This window comes from Muscardinus avellanarius (assembly GCF_963383645.1).
Source record: "Muscardinus avellanarius genome assembly, chromosome: 2".
NCBI classification, from domain to species: domain Eukaryota; kingdom Metazoa; phylum Chordata; class Mammalia; order Rodentia; family Gliridae; genus Muscardinus; species Muscardinus avellanarius.
In genome coordinates this window covers 45,417,525-45,445,518 of record NC_137787.1, presented here as the reverse complement: position 1 = coordinate 45,445,518, position 27,994 = coordinate 45,417,525, and the positions used below count along the sequence as shown (strand labels likewise).

The 27,994-nt window shown below is 35.1% G+C and overlaps 1 protein-coding gene across 1 annotated transcript in view; it reads right to left on the bottom strand.

The window, feature by feature from the left end:
- TMEFF2 (transmembrane protein with EGF like and two follistatin like domains 2) overlaps positions 1-27,994 on the bottom strand; it is a gene marked incomplete at both ends in the record, with an annotated part of 268,185 nt that overhangs the window by 28,232 nt on the left and 211,959 nt on the right. Inside the window, 2 exons of the mRNA XM_080720021.1 lie at positions 23,288-23,347; positions 24,084-24,232. Coding sequence (XP_080576147.1) covers positions 23,288-23,347; positions 24,084-24,232 — 209 coding nt within the window. The remainder of the gene's footprint in view (positions 1-23,287; positions 23,348-24,083; positions 24,233-27,994) is intronic.

The following is a 27,994-nucleotide window of genomic DNA, read 5'->3' as shown; positions in this document are numbered from 1 at the left end:
CTCTCAGACACAAGTGTTGCTGACTCAATGTGGTCTATTATTATGGAAACAAGTTTGTTATAACATCAAAGTTCCTTTCTTTAAAAATAACTGTGTTTTTATATTTGGTGGATGATAAAATCCTGTAATATGGTGGAAAAATGCATGCATGATATTCATTCATTGTAGCAGTATATCATAATTATCCAGCTTTCCTTTATCATTAATAATAGAAGATTGTGAATAAAAACATACTAATATTCACCAGATGTTCAGAAAAACATAAATATCTCCACTTGTCAGCACATTTTAGCAGAAAGTCAACACAATTTTCTCTACTTCTTTTTCTTTTTTTAGTTTTCTGAACATGTTCTTTGATATGGTATTTTTAATCCTCATTAGGAATTTGCTTTGGTTCCTTTAATATCTGCCACAAGAGACTGTGTATTTTCAGATGTACCCAATGTGTATCTTGCTACCTTTTTTTCTATTATACTATATATCAAGAGGTGAGTGTAATAGAAAGAGATCAGCCAGCTTTGTGGTCAAAGAGATCAGAGTTTACACATGCCCTCAGCTTCTTAAATAGCGGGATGACCTTGGACAAAAGCTTAAACTTTCTGGGCCTAAATTTATTAATCTTTCCAATGGTGATAATAATTCTTTTTCTTGGAAGGTCATTTCAAAGAGAAATACTAATAAAGTGTCAAGCATTCATCTGTGTTCAATAAAATGTAGCAATTATATTTATCTATCTGAAGACTATCCTGATTTGTTGGTTTCCTTTGAAAATTGAATTTTTCATTTTCCTCCCTGTTAATACCTTAAGCCATTTAAAATTTTTCTTTTTCTAAAATTCAAATGTTTTACTTCATTTATCATGCTAGAAGGTTCTTCTCTCTGCCCTAGCTCCCTTATAAATATGCTGTGTAAGTGCCAGGGCAGACTTTGTTGTGCTTTTTTAGTACCTAAGATAAAATTGTGGTGCAGGCACTACCTGATGGACTGTAGTCGGCCTTTGCTGGTAGGGAAACCCAACTCTCACATGGATTGCATGAAATTATCAGTAAAAAATGTATAAAATATTTCATTAAGAATGTTTTTCCCTGTGGTTCCTCCAGGATCTGGGAACACCATAACAATGTAAGAAAATATAATTAATAGAATGGTATCATGATGTCCTGGAAGGAAAATTCATTTAAGGCAGAGGAATTATTTATTCCTACATTGCAGTTTACATACTATGGTTCACTGGAGGAATTTTCCATCTTACATCAAGGCAATGGAATAGGAAATCAAATAGGAAAGTGGTACAAATTAAGTCTTTTTTTTGGTGCAGGGTCCAATCTTAAGAACTTTACATTAAAACAGACAATCAAAAACATTCTAGCATTAAATTAAGGTTAAATATAGAACCTCATGATGCCTTTGATTCCATGTCGATTTTTAGAAGGAAAACACATACATGATAGTGAGTAGTCACATTCTGACCTGCTGGTTCCTTTTTCATCTAGCTGGCTCATTTCCATGGCCATTCAGGCACCCTGGGAATCAATTTCATTTTGGTTTGGAATTTGGCCAGGCGGTTTTGACCTGTAGTGCTACAACCATATTAAGAGGTAGTAAAGATGTGCTCTTCCATGCCTTAACTCACTGCTACTCTATTAGTTTACTTTACCTTGATATAGAAATTGGCTAATGCTATACAAAGTCTCCCTTCCCTGGAATTCAGAGAGCAGCTTATTTATATGTAGATGTAGCTATATGACATTTTCAAATGCCATACATTTGCATATGAAGGTCTCTTTCTTCTCCTTTCAGTAAACAGTCTTTGCTATTACTTACAAAGCAATGTTTGGAATTTATTTTTCTATACAAGTTCTTCCTTAAAATGTTTTTAGCTGCCCAATAGAAATAAAAAAAATTAAACACCATACTGAAATCCATCGGTTTATTTTAGAAGGGTAAATTAAGCTATAATGATATATACACATAAACACCCACATGTAATAATATATATAGCCATATATTAACACCTTCTGTTTGTATAACTTTTCACTAAAAGTTTGAAAATTAATAAGCATATCAATATAGTTAAAATTTCTTAAGAAGAAAGAGAAATAAACCCATCATTTTTGGTTTATAGTCCCAGACGTGGAACACTAATAACAACCTAAATATAGCATATAATGTAATTATATAACATATGATATAATTATGTAATGTATAATATAATATTAATATAATAAATATAAGCTCTAGATTATAGTTTTAATCTAATGCACCTATGCCAATTCCATTAAAATATTCATGGATTCAAAATTTGGGATTTAATGGATTAGTCTGATATATAACTGTCTCTAAAAATTCATATAATTTGGTTTCTAGGTAGATAACTGCCAGCCCTATTTGTTTATTCAGTATATAATTGTTGAGTGTCTCCTATGCTTCAGGTGTTTTTCTAGGCATTGCATTTATGGTGGGGGGCAGGATGAATTTCCTGCCCTCGAAGTTTACATCCTACAAAAAATACAAAAAGTGCGAGTGAGATCAGCCAATCTTAGCAGTCAAGGGTCTTATGTTTTCTTTCATAGGTGGGAATTAGAATTAAAATAGAAAAGTAAAGGGACTTCACCAAAATGAGGAAAGAGACCACTAGTGCAGTGGAGGAGGGCGGTGGGGAAGGGAAAAATAATGAATGAGGGAGGGGACAGTTCAAATAAGGTTACATTCAAATAAGGTAAAGTTTCATCATCAGTCTCACTAACCTGTATGGGGAGGCCAAAGGGGGAGCAGGCGTGCTCACAGGAGAAACACACCAAGTGCTGCGTGCATGTGTGGTTGTATTTCTAGGAATCTCAGTATGATGTATAATTACATTGCACCAATAAAAGTCTTAAAAAAGGTAAAAATACAAAGGCACACACAGCATTCTGTTCTCATTAAACCAAGAGAAATGAAGAAAACGGCACTGGCAGACTGTGTGGAACACAGGTAGAGAGTGGCCCAGCAGGCTTGCTCTCAGGTGGGGTCAAGGGCACTGGGGGGCAGGGGCAAGGGGGGAGGAGGGAAGGGCATCACTGTGAGGATGTTAACAGATCGGACAAATAACAAGCACTAGACATAATTGTATAGAAAAATGTGTTTTGAAACAGGAAGGGCATTTTTAGATACAAGTGAAATGACCATCTATTTGAAATTTGGTAAGAGAAACATGGAGCCAGTCACCAAAAAAGAGTGCAGCTTCTGAGTGCTTTCACAATCGCCCTTTGTTTCCAGAACTCCTTGTTACCTGCTTGCCTTTTCCCAGGTATTTATCTCTGACCATCTTTACTTTTTTATCTACCTGGCTTTCCTGCACATTTAGGCTCCGCCTCTGTTTGAGGATTACCACAGGATCATTTTCATTTCCACTTCTCTGCAGACTGTGATCTCACAGGTTCGTTTCTATGTGAATGTGTTTGAAGAAAACACTGCTTGTTATTTTGCGCCCAGATCTGCTCTTCTCATGCTTTTTTCCCCCTGAGAGAACAGAACTCTGCATCATTCAGGCAACCGAACAAAGAACCTTCATATTTTCTTGACTGTGTTTCTCTTGACATTCATATCTAATCAGTTGGAAATATTTTAACATTTTATCTCCTAAGTCCGCCTAAAATATGTTTCTTCCTCTCTGTTGCTACTTCTCATTGTCATGTATACTATCATAATATTAATTAATATTATATATAAACTCTAGATTATGATTTTTAATCTAATAATGTGCCTGTGCCAATTTCATTGAACTATTCAAGGAATGGAAGACTTGAGACTTAATGAATTAATCTGATATAGAACGTTGTCTAAAAAATTATAGAATTTGGTTCACAACATTCATTCTTTACTGTCACTATGGTAGTCTTAATTCATCTTGGTTTGGGTCCTTCCCTGTCTATTCTATTCTTTAATCTTTACTTTGCTGCCAACACCCTCACTTGTTCTTTTCATCTTCCTCTTCCTTCTTCTATTTTTTTTTTTTTTTTGGTGGTACTAGGGATGGAACCTAGGGGCTTTTCTACCTCTGGGCTAAACTCCCAAATCTATTTTATATTTTATTTGCAAACAGAGTCTCACTAAGTTGCTGAGAGCCTCACTAAGTAGCTGAGGCTGGCTTCGAACCTGTGTGATTCTCCTGTCTCAGCCTCCCAAATGCTGGGATTAGAAGTGTATGCCACCACACCAGGTTCCTTTTTCTTTCTTCTTTTTTCTTTCTTTTTTCTTTTTTCTTTTTTTTTTTTTTGGTGGTACTGGGGTTCCTGGAAACCCATCTACCTCCGGGCTACACTCCCAGACCTATTTTTTTATATTTTTTATTTGGAAACAGGGTCTCTTAAGCCCAACCACCGCGATCCTCCTGTCTCTGCCTCCCAAGCGCGGGGATTACAAGCGTGCGCCACCAAGCCCAGCCCTTGTTTTTTTTTTTTTAATATAACATTATTTAAAATAGCTCAACAGCCCCCTATTAAACAGAGGAGAAATTTCAACTTTGATTGCAAATGAGTAAAGATCTTGATTGAATTGACAGACGCTCTCTTCACTTAGCTTCGTTTCTTTTCTTCCCATGCTTTGGTCATGACAAACTATTTACCTTTTCTTAACCTTGCCTGCTCATCAAAGGCTCTGTGCCTTTCCAATGCTGGTACCTGAGTTTGTGAATACTCTTTTCTTTTCTCTGTCAGGTAAGCCCAACATAAATATCTTCTCTGTAAGTCTTCTCTCTTCTCAGGTTGACACCCATAGTTACTCCAGCAACTTGAATCCCCGCTCTGCTACATCAGCAACTCTGATCTATACTTCTCCTAATTTCTAAAAAGGTTTTTATTACATATCCTCTCCAGGCAGATCATGAAGAGATGAGACAATCTGTTGCAGATGCAAACCATAACATAAAATAAACACAAAATAGATGTGATGTTCTATTATTCTCTTTCTTTAATGTTTTATTTTCTATTTGCTATAAAGGTTTTTTTTTGGGGGGGGGTCTGGGGATGAAACCAAGGGGCATTTGACCTCCGAGCTACACCCCCTGCCCTATTTTTTATTCTTTATTTTTGAAACCAGGTCTCACTGAGTTGCAAAGTACCTCACTGAGTAGCTGAGGCTGTCTGCGAACTGTGATCCTCCGGTCTCAGCCTCCCTAATGCTGGGATTACAAGCGTGCGCCACCATGCCTGGCTTAAAGTTGTTTTTATAATTAAAATTTAGTATGTAAATGCGTACAAGTGTAACCTAGGTATCTGAATTTAAAGAGAGAGGGTGGGATATGGCTTGCCTTTGAATTTTCTTATTTCCATAAAGTCAAAACCAATATTACCAGCATTAATGGTAAACTGATCAACCATCCTAAGAAATTCACTAATGAAAATTCTGAACCAGAATAGCTAACTAAATCACAACTTCTCTACTGGGCTTAGAACTTAGCATTTTGTTGAATTCAGGTTAGTAATGTTGACCACAGCAATAGTGATTCTTCTTGTCATTTTCAGGATTCTAAATTACTTATGCAATTCTAGGGAAAGTCATTGGTTAAGACTGAATTGTGGCTTGATGTGCCGGTCTTGTACAGAGTAATAGAAATGTAAACTTTCATCTACAACAGACATTGGGGATCACCTATCTGAGAGCTATACTCTATAGATGAGAAACCTAAGGCTGTAGTGTACAATGAGGAGTGTAGTATACAGTGACAACCAGAATTAAAGGTACATTAAATTGCAGTTCTAAGAATTTTCCACCTATGTAGAGATGACTCTAAAGTCCCATAATACCCATTTTACAAGTAGAGGTCATGAAAAAAGGTTAAAAAATAAAAAAAAAAAAATAGAGGCAAGGAGGATGAGTGATAAATCTACTTGATACCTGTGAAAAATTTGATTGACAAGGTTAGTTTTACAAACTTTATACTAAGAATAATAAATGAGGTATGCCATCATGAGTTTCTCATGTTGCATCATAGTTTTCAATAACAATTTCTGTTTTGTTTTTAATTTTGCATATACCACAATATTTTGAGACGTTGGAGTACTGACAGTTTTACTAGAAAAAATAAAAACTTTTTTGTTCTATTTATTTTTAAAGCTTTATTTCATTTGTAAAGTGTGCTTTTGACCTTTTGGAACCTTTACTGGGGAGAAAAGTCCTCTAGATTTTATTATGAAAGTCATTAGAAACCAGAATTCATTTACTACAAGTTATAGAAGTAGAACTTGTAGTAGACACGGGGACTTCTAATGTCTATATTTCCTCTTAAGTATGAATATTAACCAGAGTAATTTCCTGGTGGGAACTCTCCCCTACAGTAGGACTCCACTGACTCTTATATAGTTGATAGTTTCAAAAACTTCCTATGCTCTAATGCTCTAAAAACCTAACGCAAGAGGAAAATGACCAGTAATAGACGATGGTAGATCAGGGTAATATGACAAATTGGATGGACTGACAGGCAGGTGATGAATAATTTTAATGTGACCCTAAAAATAGTGACTGAATGTTTGCACATTGACACTTTTGGAAAGGCAGATGGATTTGCATGACCTGAGTTTTTAGACAGGTGTCAGGGATATTGATGGGTGGTACGAGGATGATCATTTTCTTCGCAGAGTTGTAGTAGACAGTTTGCATGATTAATGATGCATCTTAGTCTTTTATTTTCTCCTAGGGCAAAAAGGGATATGAACCTTTGTCCCTTCAAGGAATGTAGAAATTTTGCCTGAAGGGTAGGTAAGGTAGGAGAGCCTTCTTCACCTACAACATCATTTTTGTTTTGTCGGTTAAAAAAATAGTAGTTAAATATACAAGTGTCTAGACATATGAGATGACAGTGCCTGGTGGGATGATTATAATAAGCTTCTTGCTATGAGGGCTTTGCCCCAAGGCATAGAAGCCATGCGTAGCCTGGAGATAGAGTGCAGTAAGCTGGGGCCCTGACAAACGCAAGAGCCAACTGTTGCTGTGGGATGCTTCTGAACACATTCAAAGTTTAAATGAATTTTAAGAACCAGTCAAAAGAAATGGAGCACTACTAAGACAGGAAATAAGAGTTGAGATCATCTGCCTAATGTTTATATTCATTTCAGGTTTTCAGAGACAATTTTCTGATTCAAATCAATTCAATATTGTTTCTAAATGCTGAATCTAGAGAGAAAGAGCTTTTCTTCTCCAAGAATAATACTGTTTGCTCAGGTTTTTAAAATGTCACAGAGAGCACTGAATGAATTGTGCTATTTCAAGGCTCAAAATTAAATCCAAAGTCTAATAATAGTTTGTAGATGTATTTTGCTAAACCCTGGGTAGCCCATCTACTGAAAATATTATGAAAAGTAAAGGTAATATTATCTGTGGAGGTAAACTACCCATGTTTCTTGATCATTTTCTTTTTAAAGGAATAAAGGCACCTTTTGGCAATGAGGTCCGGTTAAAGATTTTTAATTGCAAAAAATCATTACTCTTTTATAATTATGGACTCCTTCCTTCCTCCCTCCCTCCCTCCCTCCCTCCCTCCCTCCCTCCCTCTTTCTTTCTTTCTTTCTTTCTTTCTTTCTTTCTTTCTTTCTTTCTTTCTTTCTTTCTTTCTTTCTTTCTTTCTTTTTTCTTCTTTACAGTACTGGGAATGGAACCCAGGGGCATTCTACCTTTGAGCTACACCCACAGCCCTTTTTTTTATTATTCTTTATTTTTAAAACAGGGTCTCACTGAATTGGAAAGGGCCTCATGAAGTAGCTGAGACTGTCCGCAGACCATGATCCTCTTGTCTCTGCCTCCCAAATGATGGGATTAAAAGAGTGCACCATCATGCCCAGCATAATTATGGATTCTTAACTAATGAATTAGGCAATGAAGAAAATTTGGAAAATGTACTGCACCAAATATATTTAAAAGTTAAAGACTTAGCTGGGTGTGGTGGCACATGCTTGTAATCCCTGTGCTTAGGAGGCAGAGACAGGAGTATCACGCTGGTTCGAAGTCAGCCTCGCTGGTTTAAGAGACCCTCTTTCCAAATAGAAATATAAAATAGGTCTGGGAGTGTAGCCAGGTGGTAGAAGGGTTTCCAGGAACCCCAGTCCACCCCCTCAAAACAAAACAAAACAAAAAGTTATAGACTTATTTATATGATGGGAGAGGATAGAATTTAATTTTCCTGAATGCCAGTGACTAAAGTGGTTATTTTTTTCTTTACCAGGAGAAAGGACAAGAATTATACCTCAGAATTTCTCCTTTGCAGTACAAGAAAGGTTTATGTTTATATTGATTGTTGCAAACTCTCAATGAAATCCCACATTTTTAAGTGTGGGAACATTAGGATATATTTTATCTGGAATGTGTTCTTAATATTTTTAATTCATAATTTCAATCGGCATGCTACTACACTTAAGTTCTATAGATTTTTCTCACAGGCTAAATAGCATTGCCTCACACTAAAACAATTTTTGCTTAATGGCTGAAAAATTCCACACATATTTTGACCAACTGTCTTTTCTTTGTCTTTGTCGTAGGACCCATTAAAGGTGGTGGGAGAAAATAAAACTCACTGCCATGATATAAATGGTTGCCCTAAGCAGACCTTGTGCTTTTGGAAGATACAGTGTGAATGAGACTTAAGTTGATTGATAGGGAACAAAACCACGTGGAACATAAATTCAAAGCTTTATATATAGTCAAAGGAAGATAGAGCCCAGCAGTTCTGTCACCTAAGTTTTTACATTGCCCAATTAATATACTAATACATAGAAATAGGAATCTAAAATTTGAAAATCTTCAGATTGAATTTTGTTAAAATTAGATCAGACCAGAAATGGTGGCTGTAATCCCAGTACTTGGGAGGCTGAGACAGGAGGATTGCAGGTTTGAGGACAGTCTTAACAAAGTAGCAAGATCGTTAGCAACCTAGTGAGACCCTGTTTCAAAACAAAAAAATAAAAAAGTGATAGGGTTAGCTCATAGATAGAATGCCCTGGGTTCAATGCCCAGCACCAAAAAATAATTATATCAAATTTTAATGTGCAAAGTAAATGCCTACTTCTATCTGGAAAATAATCAAAACTTTGATAACAAATGAAATGAATGAAGAAGTATTCATCTTCTTTTGGAATAAAGAGTATTCATCTTTCTAGTTTATGTCAATAATATTTTCTTTTAAGTACAGCGTGAGTCATACAACAAAAGGGCTGCTGTGTTCAAAACTTGTGAAAAAGGCAGAAAAGATGTAATCTTCATTTCTACAATTCTCAGAGATATTGGGGGACTTTTCTAGCTTATATAATATTGGTAAATTTTAAAAAAAATTGGCTCAGAATTTAGGGTTTTCATGGCTTGTCACACATGTTTTCTACAAAAACTTATACATCATGGTAGAAAGCATTACATAGCATACAGAGTAGCTTTTTAATACGTATAATTACTTTACCTGTCTATACCATAAAGACTTACTTTAATTTTCCTTTCAATGATAACTTTCTACATGAAACTAATGTAGATGCTGAAAAGAACCCAGAACCAACCATTCTACCTTTCAGAGACAGTCTGTTTCCACAAGGTACATCATCAGTGTTTCAAGTCATTAACACAAATTTCTTAGACAACTTATTTACCAAATTTTCCTTCTTAAATATTTTCCTTCAGTAAGAGAGGCAGTGGTTCACATATTGAGTGAACAAGTAGTAATATAATCTAAGACAGCCAATAGCATAGCTGGGAAAGTTATTCATTTATTTCAATGCTAAAGTAATTACTGTAGCAAAGACTTGCTCATTTATCATTTCCTGTTGTCTTTGCTACTTTTTCAAGTTGTCTTTTAAAACAAATATCCTCATTGTCCTTGCTGAAAAACCAATAACTTTATTTTACCCGGTAAGACAACATACCTGTACTACAAGGTTTATCTTCGTACCAAGAAGGGCTTGTGCCTGGGACCTGCCTAACAGTATCACACATTTCTGTCTTTTCCTGGAGAACTGGCACAGGATTGTTGAGCACTAGGCTGCCATTTAAGAAATATATTTAGGTTTCCCTACTCTCTCAGCTTTAAAAGTTTTCATAAACACTTGAAATCCAATGCTGGATCAAACATTTTGTTCCATGAATGATATGACAATTTCAGCTTTAAGAATTTCTGTTGAATGTTTTAATAGGATGTAGCCAGTCAGTTTTCAATATATTTCTATGAGCCAAGGCTTTACAAAAATGTATAATGAGGAGGTGTGCAGGTAATAAAAAGAAGCTTTGAAATGGTTGCTATTGCTTTCTCAGAGAACATCATTAAAAAATCTTTCAGACAGGCAGTGTTTGGTTGAACAATTTAGTCAATATTTGTAAGAAACTACTAATAATAATAAAAAAAAGAGGATGCGGCTTTGAAAAGAAGCAAAGTGGGTGACCAGGTGAGGAGAATACTAGTTAGCAATACTGAGTAGGAAAGGAAAGGAGATCCAATTAGAACCATGCGACTACTCAATGAAACTTCCTCTCCAGCCCGATGATTTTTTATTGCTCCCTGAAGTCTTTGTAGACTCTTATTTGTGAAAATAAGACTCCCACTTATTTGTGAAACCTTATATTCACATTATAAGTCAACTCTTGTTTTTTTTTTTTTAATTGTGCATATATTTGAAGCAGCAGATGGAAAGAAATGTGGATTAAGCCAGTGAGCCCTGATCTGGGATCCTATCTTCTTTTGGAAAACTTTAGAAAATTGAGATATCATTAGGGAACTTGGCTTAGGACTACGCAATGCCACCTGGCTTCTAGATACCACATAATACATACTTTTTCATATTTTCTTCTATGGTAAGGCAGGATTTCTAAGCCTTGGCACTCCTGGCATTTTGAAACTAAGACAGAAGTTTCTGCATTTCAGTCCAAGCTCTGCATTCCAATCCAAGCTCTTTCTGCTACCAAATGCTATTTGTAAGTCATTTGCTCTAAAATCCAAATGAAATTAGGAAATAAATATGATTATACACACCATTGGAGAATAGCCTCTTAGAGAATCCAAAATAACAAATAGTATATACAATTTCTAGTTTGTTTTGGAATGAACCAAGTGAGCCCATTCCAGTGGTGTTTTCTCCTGATGATGATAATGATGATGATGATGGTGGTGATTATAATCATGGTTATAATGAAGATGGTAGTGGTTTTCTTAGGATAACATTACAGTTAGCTTGTTTCCTGAGCACTCATTGATCCATGGCTGAGGGGAAGAGCTCAGAAGCATGCAGCACCCAACCAGCTTCAGTACTAGAATACAGCCCTGAGCATCTACTGAGATACAGGTTAATGGCTGACTATCATTGCTTATGGGATGGTAGGCATACTATTGATTGTTCTATATATAGGAGATGGCCTGGACAATTTATTAAAACTTCTTTACAGATGTTTCCTTAGTCTATCTATTGGGTTCTTCCTCATGCTTCTACAGCTACATTTCATTAAAATAAAGAAAAAAGTGGTAAAGTCGCAGTGCAAACTGTGGGGAATGAGTATGTGGCCAGGAGTAAGAGGACAGGAGTAGGATTTGCTCAGACATTATTTCAAACAACTCGATACCTTCAACTTCCATGGGGGGAATTCTAAATAAACAGAAAAATAAATGAGAAAAAGCCCAGCGGTGCAGGATTTGTAGAATAACTGTGACGGCACATGGAGAATTCATCAGCAGAAGTGAATTTGGATGTATTTACACTATTAACATGATCTTTCTGGAATACTTAAATTTTGGAGCAGATTTATTTTTCAGTCTTCAGTTTTTTAATTATATTTAAAAATTATTGAATTTTTATCTAGGTAATCAATGTTTATGTTTCTCTTTATTATTAAAAAATTTAAACATATACTATTGGGAGGAAATTTTCTAATTATAAAAGATCTTTGAGCCCTTAGAAAATGTGAAATACAGCTTAAAATCAAAGAAATTTTTTATTGTTCTGGAGTATATTTTATAGGAACAATATATAACACTATCAAATATTGATAATCTATCAGTAGCTCTGTAGAATCATCCAATTCTACGTGAGATAATAAATAGATTTCATTTATTTTTTTGGTACTGAGAATTGAAGGAAGGGCATTATAATTGGAAGTTAGAATATCTCTCAACCCTTTTTATTTTTTATTTAGAAAAGATCTCACTAAGTTGCTGACATGGGCCTTGAACTATCTCAGCTTCCCAAGTATTGGGATTATAGGCATAAGTCACCACACCTGGCTTCAGTTTATGTTTTATGAAGTTAAACATTAATACTTTCACCATAAAGGACTTGTATTAACATGAGTGCTAATGAATACTTTGGAAAAAAATATTGAACTTTCTTTCTAAGAATTGTGCATTTTTCTTTGTTTTTGGCCATGGCCACTCTTTGGATTATAAACTAAAAAGTTACTTTTTTGTGGGACTGGGGATTTAACTCAAGGACATTCTACCTTCCAGCTACACCCTTAGCCCTATTTTTCATTCTTTATTTTGAAACAGGGTCTCATTAAGTTGCAGATGACCTCACTAAGTAGATAAGGCTGGCCATGAAACTGCGATCCTCCTGTCTCAGCCTCCCAAGTACTGGGATTACAAGCATGCACCATCACACCTGTTTTTTTTAATTAAAAATATTAAAAAATATTTCAGGGTTCATGGTGAAGTAGGACTCATAATCTTGGATGGCTTCAGTTATATAGTCATATTGTCATTTAAGATGTTAGTAAGAGATCTCAGGAGAGCTTAGAAGTGAGGAGTATGGGATTGCCAAGTGCCTGTCCAGAGCCCTAGAATGACTTGAAGTCATGAAGTGGATTCTTGGAGACTTGGCTGCAAAATTACTCTGATTAAATTTATTTACCATATCTAGGAGTGTAGATATACTGGTTAAGAGACTACCTAGAAATGGAAACTCAGACAGTGGAAAGTCACACCGGCCAAAAGTGTCAGTACAAGTTCTGACCACTAAGAACATCCTAGCCAAGGACACATTGCATTTCTACTTATTGTAGGACAAGAGTATAACTATTGGGTAGACATTTGCATCAGGTTTCTTAGCTCAATTCCTCAAACATCTAAAAAATACATGCACTACTTAAGCTCACTAAGTAAGCTCTTTTTTTTTTTTTTTTTTTTAACTGGGATTGCCAGATAATTCAGTTCTGGGAATCGAATACAGTGGTCAGAAAACAGAAGTCCTTTGTAAGGTTTTTATTTTTTTCTTACTGCAAATCAATTTGCAGATATTGAGTTGGGCTAATGTAAACTCAGCACTAAGGAATAGCTTAACTCTCAATGTATCCAAAATTTAGATTTTTGAGTCCACAAGTCCAAGAGCCCTTCCTGCTTCTATCATGAACATAGCTACTATCCAAAGTGTCCAATTACTATCCTGTCCCTATCTCCCATCCTCCAGTAGATCATCATACCCATGATGTGTTTCTCTTGTTGATTCTCTGTCCTTGTCTATCTTTCTGCATGTTCTCTGTCTGCGTCTGTCTTTTTGTACTCTCCACCAATATCCAAAAACTTTCCCAAACCCTCATACAGTTCTGCTCTGCATATTTTCTACCCTCCTCCCTGCACCTCAAGACTTGGGGGTACAGTGTTGTTGTCTTTGCTCCCCGTGTCAATTTTCAGATTATTAGACATCCACTTATCACCCTTTTCCAAACACTTGCTCTGCCTGGGATTTGGACCAGATATATATTTCTTTTGATCACATTTGGGTCCAAACCGGATGCAGTTTCTCTGAAAGATTCAGTTTCACAGGTATTTAGTAATATTTTTGGCTGATCATGTTTCTATACAGCCTCAAATCACCAAGATGTAAAAAAAAATGAGTTTCTAATGGACTTGATGGTATGGGTTTATATGTTTGGGGCATGTCAAACTCATTACCAAAGCAGCAAGTCAGAGTGCTCTGAACTTTTTTTTTTTTAACTGCTTGAATTCTATTTATTAGTTTTATGGAAAACATTGTGCCTTGAAATTACATACATTCTACAATGTTTCATATTTTCTACAGATACATATATTGCTCTTTCTAGGAATAAAAATAACATGCTTGAGGTAAAAAAAATTAAGGTAGGGAATTATGGCATTTTTACTAACAATACTTGGGTGCTTGAGTTCAAATTGTGTTTCTTCTTTTTGCTTCCTATGCTAAACAGACCTGCCTTTTCTCTGTGATCAGAATTTATTAAAAACATTTGTTTTCACTTTAAGATATGTGCAAGTGTTAAGCATCAACATGTGAACACTAAAGTTTCTGAGTGCAAAATGTTTTACGTAAACAGAAACAAGTTGCTAGATATTCTATTCCTGTTATTTTTGCTTGATCACCCATTACCTAGGTTTCTTTTAAAAAATGAATGTGCAGGTTCTTCAAACATACACCATAGGGTATAAATGAATAATTTTAAGGCCAAATTGAAAATAAATATGTTATCTCATCATATTGCAATTCTGTCATGTGTTATATCTTCCCACTAAATTTTATTTAACTATCATGTTGTAACTGGGTGTAGCAGGGCATGCCTGTAATCCTTAGGGTTACAGGAATATGCCAAGTTTGAAACCAGCATCGGCAATTTAGTGAGGCCCTCAGATTTTTTTTTTTTTTTTTGTGTGTGTGTGTGTGTGTGTGTGTGTGTGTGTGTGTGTGTGTGTGTTACTGGGGTTCCTGGAAACCCTTCTATCTCCAGGCTACACTCCCAGACCTATTTTTATACTTTTTTATTTGGAAACAGGGTCTCTTAAGCCAGCACAGCTGGCTTCGAGCCTGCGCGATCCTCCTGTCTCCGCCTCCCAGGCGCGGGGAGTATGAGCGTGCGCCACCATGCCTGGCGGCTCTCAATGAAACCATGTTTTAAAATACAAAATAGAAAAGGCCAGGATTATAGCTCAGAAGTAGAAAGCTCCTGGGTTCAATCCTCAGTGTCTCAACAAAGCAAAGCAAGCAAAGCAAAACAAAATATTGTATCATAATAGTTTTTGGTCATATTATTAAATGACAAAATATACCATATATAAAATGTTGACTTCACAAAAATTGAAATATTGGCTGTGTGAAAATTCAGACATATTAATTTACTAAAAACATATAGATAAGGAATAGTTCAAATATTTCTTCACAAATAATTAAGAGTCAGGTAAGGCTTTTTTACAACAAGGTGTTATATGATTTGGATAGGAAACAATTCTCAAAACCTATTGTACTTGAATTAATACATGCCAATATGTATATATAAACTTTGAACACATTTCAAACCATATTTCATAGACTTTGTCACACATTCCAGAAAAATAAACTCTTTTCAAGTGTCAGAACTGAACAAAAATATTTCTAACAGCTCCCTCACTAGGTAATTGCCTTATATGGTATTTTAATTTAAAATTCAATTCTTTGAAATTAGGCTAATTATTTTTTATTGAACAGACAAAGAATCCAAGGCCCAGAAAGGTCAACTAGTTGGTTCTGGTTAAATAACCCACAGTAGCATGCCCAGGGTTGAAACTCTATCCCTTTTGATTTTGTGGCTATCACCACTAAACCACCTGCCACATTTATGGAAGAGAACGGTAGATAGATAAGTAACAGCTCCAGGTGAACAATTTATTTCAGGATGGAGCATTTCAAATAGGAAAAAAGTGCACATAAATGATGCAGGATGCATTTATGAACTGGGGCATAAACACAAAGTTTTCTGAGTGTCTACGAGGGCCCAAGGCAACTCTTCAGCAGCGAACCTTCATCTGTATTGCAAATACCATTTCTGTGTTTATCTATAACGATGAACATAACATAATATTACAGATGACTGGCTACATGATTTTATGGGGAAAACAATGAAAGCACAGTAGTTCAAGAGAGCAGGAAAAATTGTGAGTTAGAGTTCATAGAAAGCCTTATGAATTTTGCAGCACTCTAATGTAAATCCCAGAGGCGAAAATACTTGAATCGAGACACTTTTTCCTCAGAAATCTTGAGAAAAATCTCAACATCTTAATTCATTTCCTGGGCTTAAATATTCGAGGCTAGTCTGGTGGCACTGTAATAGCCTGGGCAAACATTTTTATTTATTTCACTGCTGATACCAATATTTGTGCTACAAGCTGCTGCCTGCATTTGCTGCTATTTATTTATTTCCTACAGATCAAATTATTGGCCCAGACATAACGTGCTTTCCAGTGAAACGTTCCTTGTGCTCATGAGCAAATGGAAAACGCTTCCATTTTAGATGTAGATTTTTGCCACATGACTGAATTAATACATGGTATAAATATGATATGAAACCACTTGGTATTCATGCTTGCATTATATGTAGCGGATGAGCAATTGCTGCAGATATTAGGTAAGTCAAGTAAGAGCCCTTCTTGCACAGGTAGGTGTTCAACATGTCAAAATACTGGACCAGTTCCAGGTCAGCCACTTAGCTTCTTTGAGCTTCAATTTTATTTCCTCTAGTATTTGTAACCCTGTTTTATTGTGTTGACATTAGTACAAATCATGCCATGTGGATAGACCTTGGTAAAACTACAAAGTATCATACAGAGAGGTTGGTGTTTTGTTTTGATTTTTTAACACAAGATTTCTCAGTAGCAAACATGATTCTGTTTGCTATCTCTTGTCTATGTGGAGAAATGGGAAACAGGACAGGAGAATTTTAAAAGCAAACAAAACAAGCACTTTCAGGATGTCTAGACCTCACTGTAAAAGTAGAATAACTCTTTGGAGCATCTCACAGCAATGTAGACATCTTGGTGAACCATTTGAGTCTGACACTTCCAAGAATTTAACCTGGGGGCAATAGAATCAGTCCCTTAGCCCCTAAGGATACTAAGTAGTGACACTTATTCCCTGGTCCTTCGCCATTAACACTTTCTGCATTCTAGGATTGGTAAAAATGGCTTTAACCTAGCTCTCTAGCATACTCTTTTAAGTCAATATCCTTGAGCCTTCCTTTCTCACTTCTCAAATGCATATCATATCTCCCTCACATTTCTGTTGCAAAGAGAGGAGATAATATGCAGAGAGGCTTTGTAAATTGCAATGACATCTAGAGAGAAGAGTTACTTTGTCAATTCACTTAGACCATCTAGATACTGTTTTAAGATGTCAGTTTCTGCTTACTGTGAGGAAATTGATTGGGGGGATGTTAGTAGGGTGGATGGAATTTGTTTTAACTATATATTTCTGTCTTCACTCTTCCACATTTCACATCTAAGCTTGATATCTCAATTGTTGCTTAAAGGCAAGAAATGAACTCCTAAACAAAGTTTTGTAAAAAATAATTCTTCTTAAATGTTATAAGAATTTGTGAGCTGCCACAGTGTGGTGCTCAACAGATAATCACTGGACTCCACGCAGGTCTGTACTAGTTAGACCCGGGACAAGTGAGATCCTGGCTCACTGAGAAGGCAGAGATGACCCAGGACTTCCCCTTCCCATGAACGACCACTAACAAGAGATATTCCTTCTCCCCGTATACTCACTTGCTCTCTCTAGAACATTCTTGTCTTTAGTCAGGTTTTCTGGCTGTTTGCATATACATTTCCTGATAATGTTGTGTATGTCAGGAAACTAAGCTGGGTATACTTTCTCTCTTAGATATGTTCCTCAGTATTCTATATAATTTATTTATTTTTTCCAATTTGAAAATATACATGAATGAAACTCATTACTCTAGTCTGCCACAGAAACACTATCACTGAGTTATACATATTTTATTGCCAAATAGATTTTTTAAATCCCCAGCCATATAAACAGCTTCTTGGCTGATATTTGTAAAAAAATCACTGTTGACAATTTTATCCATTTTATGTGTTTCAGTGATGCATTGCAAAAAGATCTGTGCTAAATATTCCAACATTATTTAGTATAGAGAAAATGTATCTTTGGTCTTTGAACTTATTTTTTATTTAGTTTTATCATAAAATGAAAACCTAAGTTCCATTTAGCAGAGAACTATGTTGATTTTTTTTTTTTTTTTTTTTTTTTTTTTTACTTTTATGAAGACCAGAATAATGTCTATGCATGACAGGGACTCTAGTAATTGTGGAATAAACTTATTCCAACATAATTTCTCTTTTGACATTGGGTACAAGGAAGCTTAGGGCTAAATTAGACTGCAAATAGTCTATTTTTCTAATACATTTATTTTCCTTAACATGTCTGTTTTATGTTTTCCGTTTCTGTTTAAACAATATCACTGAATGTCTATAAGACATGCTATATCCTCTTTTGGAAACCTGTAAAGGCTGTCATAAAATAAAATGCTGCTTATTTTCTACATGATAAAAACCCAAAAAGTTGGGCTTTATGTTTTTTAAACATCCAGCATCCTCGACAGTTAAGTATATTTTTACTGGAAAAATATATAGCCACATATTTTGAAACAGAACTAGACTTTTAGGGAAACAAAGCAACACAATCAGAAAACACATGTGCCAGATGAAGAGAAGCAAAATGGTTGGATCTTATGATTTTTTCATTACAAGACATTCTAGGAATAAATATATTAATTTTATTAATATCTCTCTGCCACATATGCATGTTAAATATTGTGCAGATTATTTTGATGGACATGTCACATATTTCAAGAGGCATAAAACACTTAGTCTTGTCTAGAAGAAAAATATAATATTAGCAATTTGAAACAATGGGAAACCCAGAAAGCCCTAGCTTTGTGGTTTTATAAACTGTGTGTTTTCTGAGCCTTTCTGCTGGTAAGAGACAGACCCCTAGCTAAGCCATATCTTAGGCCAATGAAGGCAGAACAACATTAGCCTGTTAGCTTATCTAGCAGGGATCCTGTCACTAGGCCTCTGAAACGCAGATAGCAGAGCCTCAAGCCTTCAGGACTAGGCAGTGGCTTGGGTCTCATTAAAGGAGAGAGGGCCAGAATAGACACCCAACGCAGGACAACTCAAAGTAAGACTGGCAGGGATGGCCTGGCAAATTCTTTGGTTTCCTGAAGCTGTCTACATTTATATGACTGTGAGGATTATTGAATTCACATCTCTGTACAAGTTAGACACATTGTAATCTATGGCACAGGTTAGTTTTATTTTAGGCATTGCTTCCTTAGTTTGATTTTTTCCCTCCTTTTCTTCTCTTTTTGTAATTCAGTCTCTGCTGGCTCTTGCTGGTGTCTCTTACTTTTAAATGATATAAAAAAAGATATAATATACTTTTTAAAAGATTTAGGTTTCTTTAAAGAAGTTACTATTTTTATAATTAGAAACGTGTGTTCTTGTATTAATAGCTTTCAGGCTATTGGCTCAAAGGAACAAAAGGAGGAGACTGGTAAGAGATTCTAAATGTATAGTGTTAATGACATATGGAAAAATGAGAGTGAGTTAGAATGGTCACTCCACCCTGGCAGGAGAGTCAGTGAATGTTTATCTGATAAGGAAAGAAGCTGTGATACTGAATTAGCTGTGAGCTCAAGGCAACCTTCTAGGAACACGATTCATGCAGCTCCTGCTTTTGCTTCTTAGGGAGATTTTAGCATATGAGATACAAATTAAGAAGAAAATGACATACTGACTCTCCATTTGGTTCCTTTTATTATTTTCCAATGTGTTTCAAGGCTCAAATAAAATGCAAATACTATTGGATGCTTGGACATGTTGAGGTATGTGACAGAACCATTTAAGTAATTACTAAAGAGAAGTTTATACTATTTTCATAAAACCATTAATGCAAATAAAGTTACCTAAAGTAAATTAAAGAGAGATTTTAAGTATGCAGTCAATGTTAAATTAGAAATTATAAGCTTCAGTTGACATTATCTTTGGTCCTGTCTTAAATCTGTATTCCAATGACCATGTGTTTTTAAACTTTACTTTTATCTTAAAAGTTTTTCTTTGCGATTCATTGGATAAATATGAAGTTAAATTAGAAAAACCTAGACCTCACTGAGTTACTGAACTTTTTATCTGCATGTATTTAAAAACATGTTCTTTTTCCTTCCCAGTAAAGAGGTTAGTTAGAAAATAATAGCAATTAAAAATGGTGATATTGAGCCCGGTGTGATGGTGCACACTTGTAATCCCAGCGTTTGGGAGGCTGAGACTGGAGGATCGCGGTTCGCAAACAGCCTCAGCTTTTTAGTGAGGCCCTTCGCAGCTCAATGAGACCCTGTTTCAAAATAAAGAATAAAAAATTGGGCAGGGGGTCAGAATGCCTCTGGGTTTTATCCCCAGACCTGCAAAAATAAATAAATTAATTTAAAAAATAAAAATAAAAATTGTGATATTGAGCAACTGAGATGATCTGTTGGAAGTCAAAACCAATTATGAACATTTTTGGAATAAGAATTCAATCCCGAATCTCTTTGAAAATGAACAAACTATAATATGCAATATAAATAACATTGAGAGATTTGTTAACTCTATCATGATATTATTGGTATAATTTTATAAATGCGAAGATATTTACATGTGATGCTGATCAACTTGAAGCACTCTTTGTTTCAGGACAGAATCCTCAGAGAGAGATTTTATTTTCTTATAATTCCAGTGATAGGTGGTTTAATGGGAAGATATTTATGGAATGTTACATTTAAAATCTTTAAATAAGTTAGTTTTTAAAACAGTTATAAAGTTGTTTTAAGTGGTTAGAAGGAGTGACTTATGATAATGTTAAATATAATTTTTTTTTTTTTTTTTTGTGGTACTGGGGTTCCTGGAAGCCCTTCTACCTCCGGGCTACACTCCCAGACCTACTTTTACATTTTTGTTTGGAAACAGGGTCTCCTAAGCCAGCGCTCACGGCTGGCCTCGAACCTGCACGATCCTCCTGTCTCTGCCTCCCAAGCGCGGGGATTACAAGCGTGCGCCACCACGCCCGGCAATATATAATTTTTATTTATAATTAAGTATAAAACATATTTGGTTTCATTTAAATTTAAAATATGTATTATTAGCCTCATATCTTATTTTTATTACTATCTTTTATTACTTCTAATACGTTTTCTGTGGGTCAGCATATCCCAAATATATTTTGGGGAATACTAGTAGTACAAATGTACCTTGAAATAAGTTATATTTTTCAAATAATTTTCACAAAAGCTGTATATTATAAGATGTTATAGTTATTTTAGGAGTGATTCTGGTATTGTCACTTTTTAAAAAGAGTTGCTATTTTTAAGATACATTTTAAACTATGAATAAATTCATGTAATTTCTGGAACTTACCTCCATATATTACAGAGGTAGGAAGAAATAGTAAGGGTGGGGATGGCACTGTGTTAGCTATGAACCAATGTAAATAGGTTTGAATGATAAGTACACATGGGTTCATTACACTGTACGGCCTATATTGTGTATCTTTTGCATATATTAGAAATTATCCACAATAATTAGTGAAACTAAAATGTTCCTCTGTCTCCATGGGTTTTGTGGTTTTGGACTCAACTAATCACAGATCAAAAATATCAGGAAAAATGTGTCTTGCTGAACATGTACAGAGTTTTTTCTTGTCATTATCCCTTAAACAATATAGTATATTTACGTAGATTTTACATTTCATTAACCATGAGGAGAATGTGTATAAATTATATGCAAATATCACCCCATTTTATATAAGGCAATTGGGAACCCTTGGATTTTGATATATGAGGATATTCTGAAACCAACCTTCTATGGATATTAAGGAATGATTGCAGAAAAAAAAAAAAAAAGATTTTCACTGGGTGTGCTGGCGCATGCGTATACTCCCAGTAGTTGTGAGGCTGAGATGAGAGGATCTCAGGTTCATGGCCAGCCTCAGCTAAGAGACCCTGTTTCAAAATAAAGAATAAAAAATAGGGCTGGCGGTGTAGCTCGGAGGTAGATCCCTCTGGGTTCATTCTCCAGCAACACACACACACACACACACACACACACACACACACACGAGGCTTTCTCTTAAAAGATTTTGTAATAAACATAAGAGCTACAAAGATTTCTGGGTAAATGATTTATTTGTTTATCTGAGTTCTTCTCACAGTTCCTGATGGCTAGACTATTCTTTTCAAGGAACATCTATTAATCTTTCTCCTGGACACTTTAGGAATAGGTGTGTAACAGTAGAACTAACCTGTTTTAATATATCATCATTTATTATAGTTTCAGGATCCTAGCCTATAAAAAGTTTGATCTACATGTTGGAAAACATGAAGATATAAAAATTTAAAAAAGAATCTTTTAGTTCTTTCCAAGTTCTGAGATGCTTGAGATAAACAAATAAAACATCTAATCAGCTAATTTGTTCAATCTTAAAGATTTAGTCTTTATGTAAATATGATATCAGGCATATAATTTAAGGAAATACAATTTCAGGTAAAAAGAAAGGTAGCAGATATTTCAAAAGATGAAAGCAGTTATTTTATATTGAATACTAGTCATAAAATAGTTACAATGGTTAACAGCATTGTAACAGAATGCTTAACAGCTGAATAAAAAGTTTTGTTTAAAAATACCCATGTATCATTATCAGCTTTAATAATTAACTTCATTTTATATTTGTCATTATAAATTTCTATAAAATTTAAAAATCTCATAACATTCCAATTGTATAACCATACATCTTTTCCTTATCTAGGAAAATTATATTAGGTAGAGCTATGTCTCAAAAGAAAATCTATAGTTTTAAAACAATATTTATATTTTATGTAGAATTTTATTTATATAGAGTTCTTTATAATTTTTATTTATATAGAATTTTATATAATTTTTATTTATATAGAATTTTGTTTTATATAGAATTCTTTATAATTTTGCATGTATAATAGGATATATTCTAATTTCTCAATAAATTAATTTTTTAGTTTTTAAAATAAATTATATACCTTTTAAACCTAGCATCTAAATAGAGATAGTCTATATTACTATTTATAATTATCCTTTGTAGCTTTTCAAAGTCTAACAAACTTTTTTATTGCTCACGTTTATGAAAATTCAAACAAAAGCATTTGCATTCATTATAATATACTGCCCGAAATTGCATTAATTTCCACTGATGCCCATTAATTTGATAAATGTTTTGTCATTTGTACCATTTACAGTGTCAAAACAAGTTAATTATATCTTACTGACATTTTTGACAATTGCTTTAATTCTGGGGGAAATAAAACTGTTCTATTTGCTTCAAAACCTTTTTACTCTTGCCTACTGAAAGCTTAACCTAAGCAAGAGAAGACCAGCACTTGTCTTAAGTCTCACAAGATTCCATCTAGAATGAGCAATAAACAATGACTCTTCAGGTGTCTCCCATAGAAATTCTCAGATTTTGAAGTAGCAAATATTATGTACCTGCATAATCTGTTCTTGCATAATGCCCATCTTCAGATTTAGTCGTTGTAGTTGTGTTATCTGTGTTAAAAGATTAACGGTAAAAACTGGTTAGCTGTTTAAGTACTTATATCAAACATTTCTTCAACAGTATCTTCACAGAAGTTGAAGTTATATTTTTTTTCAAGTATAGTTCTAAGCAACCTCTACACAGCGACAGATTTGATTTCCAATGCGTATTTCTGTTTGAGAGTGAATAACAGAACGATGGCAGTTTCCCACACTCTGAGATAAGAAGGAAGTTTATAATTATAACTGATAAGTCAAATAAAGGAATAAGAAGATAATCCTCCAAAATGGTTGTTTCTATACAAAAAAATCAAAATAGAACTTTCTCAGACATCCTGCTTTTCAAATTGTCCTTGAAATATTTTTACTGATCAATACAGAAAAAAGCTGTGATTCACTTTTAATTTCAAGGTTTCTAATAAATTCTTAGATTCTTTGTTAAAAATACTTTTGACATTCTTTTTACCCTTTACAAGAAGAATGGCTGCTATCTTCTGAATATTAGCTTCTGTGTTCATGGCATTGTGACAATACTGTCCTATTATATAGAAAAAGATGTGGACTCTTGCTGATAGAGCCTCAGACACCTATAATCAACACAAATACTGTAGTAGACTACACTATCCATTGTAAATCAGAACTGTCTTTCGGAAATGAAATAGCTACCTAATAAGGAGTTATCTTCACTTTTCATTTCTGCACAAAGACTAAAAACATTCTTTGAAATGAATTTTGGTATGAACATTACCTTGACATCGACCCAAAGACATGACTTCAATTTTCTCCTGTTTCTGACATGATGCTTCTTTGATTTGACATGCATTATCATACGATTTCCCATCAGAAGCACAAAGGGGATTGAAGTTGGTTTGGGAACAGTCAATGTTGCACACACACCTAAAGGAAGAGAAAAATAAAAACATGTAACATCAATAGTTTTGTTACCACATTATAAATAAAACACAAATGGTGGAAAAGCTAGGGTAGCAAAATGCAGATCAGCAAAACTGAATTGCATCCTTACAAGCCAGTTCCTCCACTTTTCTGAGACGAAAAGAAACAGGGCTTATTGAAAATAATTCAAAAGACTGAGCAATAGATGGAAAATAGAAAGAAAGAAAGAACTTCAGAAAATGATCATCAGTTAATGTGCAGCCTGGAACTTTTAAAATATGTACCTAGTGCCGGGTATGGCGGTGCACGCTTGTAATCCCAGCATTTGGGAGGCTGAGACAGGAGGATCACAGTTCGAGGACAGCCTCAGCTACTTAGTGAGGCCCTTTGCAACGCAGTGAGACCCTGTTTCAAAATAAAGAATAAAAAAAAATAGGGTTTGGAGTGTAGCTTGGAGGTAGAATGTCCTTGGGTTTTATCCTCAGTACCACTAAATAAATAAACAAATAAATAAATAAAATATGTACATAAACTTCCATGCTGAAGTCTGCACAACTTGAATAAACTGGAGTAGCCATGAAAGTCTGTATTAGTTTCCTAAGATGCAATCTTCCTGTCACTTCTTTTCTCAGGATATTTGAATGGTTAAAGCTTGGGGAAAATGACTCAGAAGACAGTTAAGAGAAAGCAAACAAGTAAGCTGTTTGGAATGCAATCCGCAGTGGAATTTCTTCAGCATAAATAAGAAACATACATAATATTTACTAAGTGAAAATATTCAGTAGTCTAACATTTGGGATGGTCACAAAACCCTTTAGATTTTTTCCCCAGAAACACCTATGCTCTCATATGCACACCATTTGTTGAAAACTTCAGGGGTTTTTTTGTTTCCCTTTAAGTATATCCCATGGATCACTCTCCCAAAGATAGACTGCTTTTTTTTTCCTTTATTTTATTTATTTATATTTTGTGGTACTCACGATAGAACCCAGGAACATTCTACCTCCAAGCTTCACCCCAAGCTGTATTTTTTATTCTTTATTTTGAAACAGGGTCTCGCTGAGTTGCAAAGGGCCTAAGTAGCTGAGGCTGACCGCAAACAACAATTCTCCTGTCTCAGCCTCCTGAATGCTGGGATTACAAGCATGCCCTACCACGTCTGGCTTCTTTCCTTTATTTTAAATAATAAAACAATAAATATAATTTATCAGTCATGATTTTAATGTTTTTATTAGTCTAAAACAGTATAAATTTTTAATGTTCTTATAATTCTCTTTTTTTACAACCCATTTTTTTTTTCAGCGTGTTGTGGTTTTGGGGTGTCTGTGCAAACCTCTTACTGCCTTGAAATACAAGCTCACACTTAAAATTTTTATTAATATTTATATTGTTTTTCTAAATAGGTCATATGGTTCTCAAAGCTGCCCATCACATATCTTCTTTCTTTACATCTAACTTGAGCTGGGCATATGATATAATGATGTCAATAACAAACAGCTTACTACCTGCTGGACTCTTAACATGCATTGGTTTATTTTATCCTCATAACATATATTTTATGGGCCAATATATTACATAAAACCAGAGAGCTAATAAATTATAGAACAAGGGCCGCCTTAAAGATGTCTTAAGCTAAAACTCGTTTCCTTTAATACCATAGGCCATAAATTAGAATCTCCCAGAAATCTTTTAAATATATAGATTCTCTGTCAGGTTCCTGGGCTCCAGTAAATCTGGAGTAGAGTCTAAGATTCTATATTTTAAAAATACTTTCATTGATGAATGGAAATTATATATCATAGTGAGTTTCAAAGTGATCCAAACACATACACACATGCCTTGTATATTTCTCTCCACCTTCCACTCGACCCCTTGCTGCCTTCCGTGCTCCAGAGTGAGATGGTAGTGATACCTTTTTGTTGGACATAACATTGCTTGAATTACTTCCTTACTCACTTCTGCTTTCCCTCCTCCCCGTATCATTCCCCCAATCCCCTTCCAGACTTCTACCAGTCTCTCTCCTCATTAATCTGAAGTCTCTTTGGTTTCCTATTTTCTCTTTAGCTTCCACATAAGAGAGAAAACTAGGACCTTTGACTTTCTGAGACTGTCTGATCTCACTTAGCATAATACTCTCTAGTTCCATCAATTTTCCTGAAAATGATGTAATCCTTTTCTTTCTGGTACCCAACTCACTGCCTGATAATCACTGCTTGATCTGTTTGTTTGCTGAGTCTTACTCAGGGTTTGTCTACATCCAGCGTGTCTCAGAGCATAGTCCTTGGGCTATCAGTGTCAAAATTACTTAGACTGTTGTTAAAAATGCTGGCAGCAAGTGGGGTAATGAGCTTAAAAAGTATTCATTTATTTTTTAAAAAATAAGAATCATTTCACCAGGCACAATGGCACAAGCCCAAAACTCTAATACTTGGGAGGCTGAGTATGACAAGGAGGAAGATCATAGGTTTGAGGACAGCTTCAGCATCTTAGAGAAACTCAGCAACCAAGCGAGACCTTATTTCAAAACAAAAAATAAAAAGAGCTGGTAATGTAGATCAGAGGTAGAATGCCCCTGGCTTCAACCCCCAGTATTACCCCCCCAACACACACACACACACACACACACACACACACACACACACACACACACACGCCCTTCCTGAACAGAACAGTTGGTTATTTTCACATTCACCTATTTGGAAACAAATATCTAAAATGTCTACAGCAGATGGTGACCATCTCTCAACGTTTAGCTCATTGAGGACCAGTGCTCTTGGCGTCTGAAAATCTGAGAGCAGGAGCTGTCTACATGGTTGTCGTGCTGTTGACTCTTCTCAGAAAAGATTTGGAAAAGCGACTTTGTATGCCAGGCTTGCCTGAACCATTGGTATTAAATAAAGAAGGGGTGGGGAGGCTGAGTTTCTGTACATCAAAACAGGTGATATCTTTTGCCTTCAAGTCACTTTAAATTTTTACTTCTCTCAGAAGTGTTATTTTTGGGGGGTGCAGTACTGGGGATGTACCCCAGGGGCATTCTACCTCCCAGCGATACCCCCAGCCCTAATTTTTATTCTTTTTGTTTTTGAAATAGGATCTCACTGAGTTGGAAAGGGCCTCACTAAGCGGCGGAGGCTGGCCGTGAACCGCAATCATCCTGTCTCAGCCTCACAGATGCTGGGATTACAAGTGTGCGTCACCATGTCCAGCTTTGTCAAAGTTTTTTGAATCTTTACAAAGGTAAAAATACTTATTTCTCTGAAAGGATTCTTAAAAACTTATAGCAGCAGAAAGACGGAGAGAAAGGTATGTTGTTGTATCTATCTAAATTATAAATTAAGTAAAATATCAAGTTTATCTCCAAATTAGATCCAAAGAGATTCAGGAAGGGACACTATATATGTATATGTATATATATATATATATATATATATATATATATATATATATATATATATATACATGGACCCAAAATAATTGACAGTTCTGAAGTCCACTTGATAACATAGTAAAATGATAAAATGAGAATAATGAGAATCAGTGGAAACAAAACAATCCTTTAATTAAGCCATAGAAGCAAATTCAACAATTGTTCAGGACATTTTACAACATCTTTCTTTTTCAATTGGCTCATTTCTTTTCCTTTTTCCAGTTCAACCGATTAGATTTTAGTTCTGCACATCCACTGCCCACACCCTCTGCCCTTCCCTTTCCTAAGTATTGCTTGCTCAGAGCCTCCTTTCAATATCTGTTTTCCCTTTGGAAATC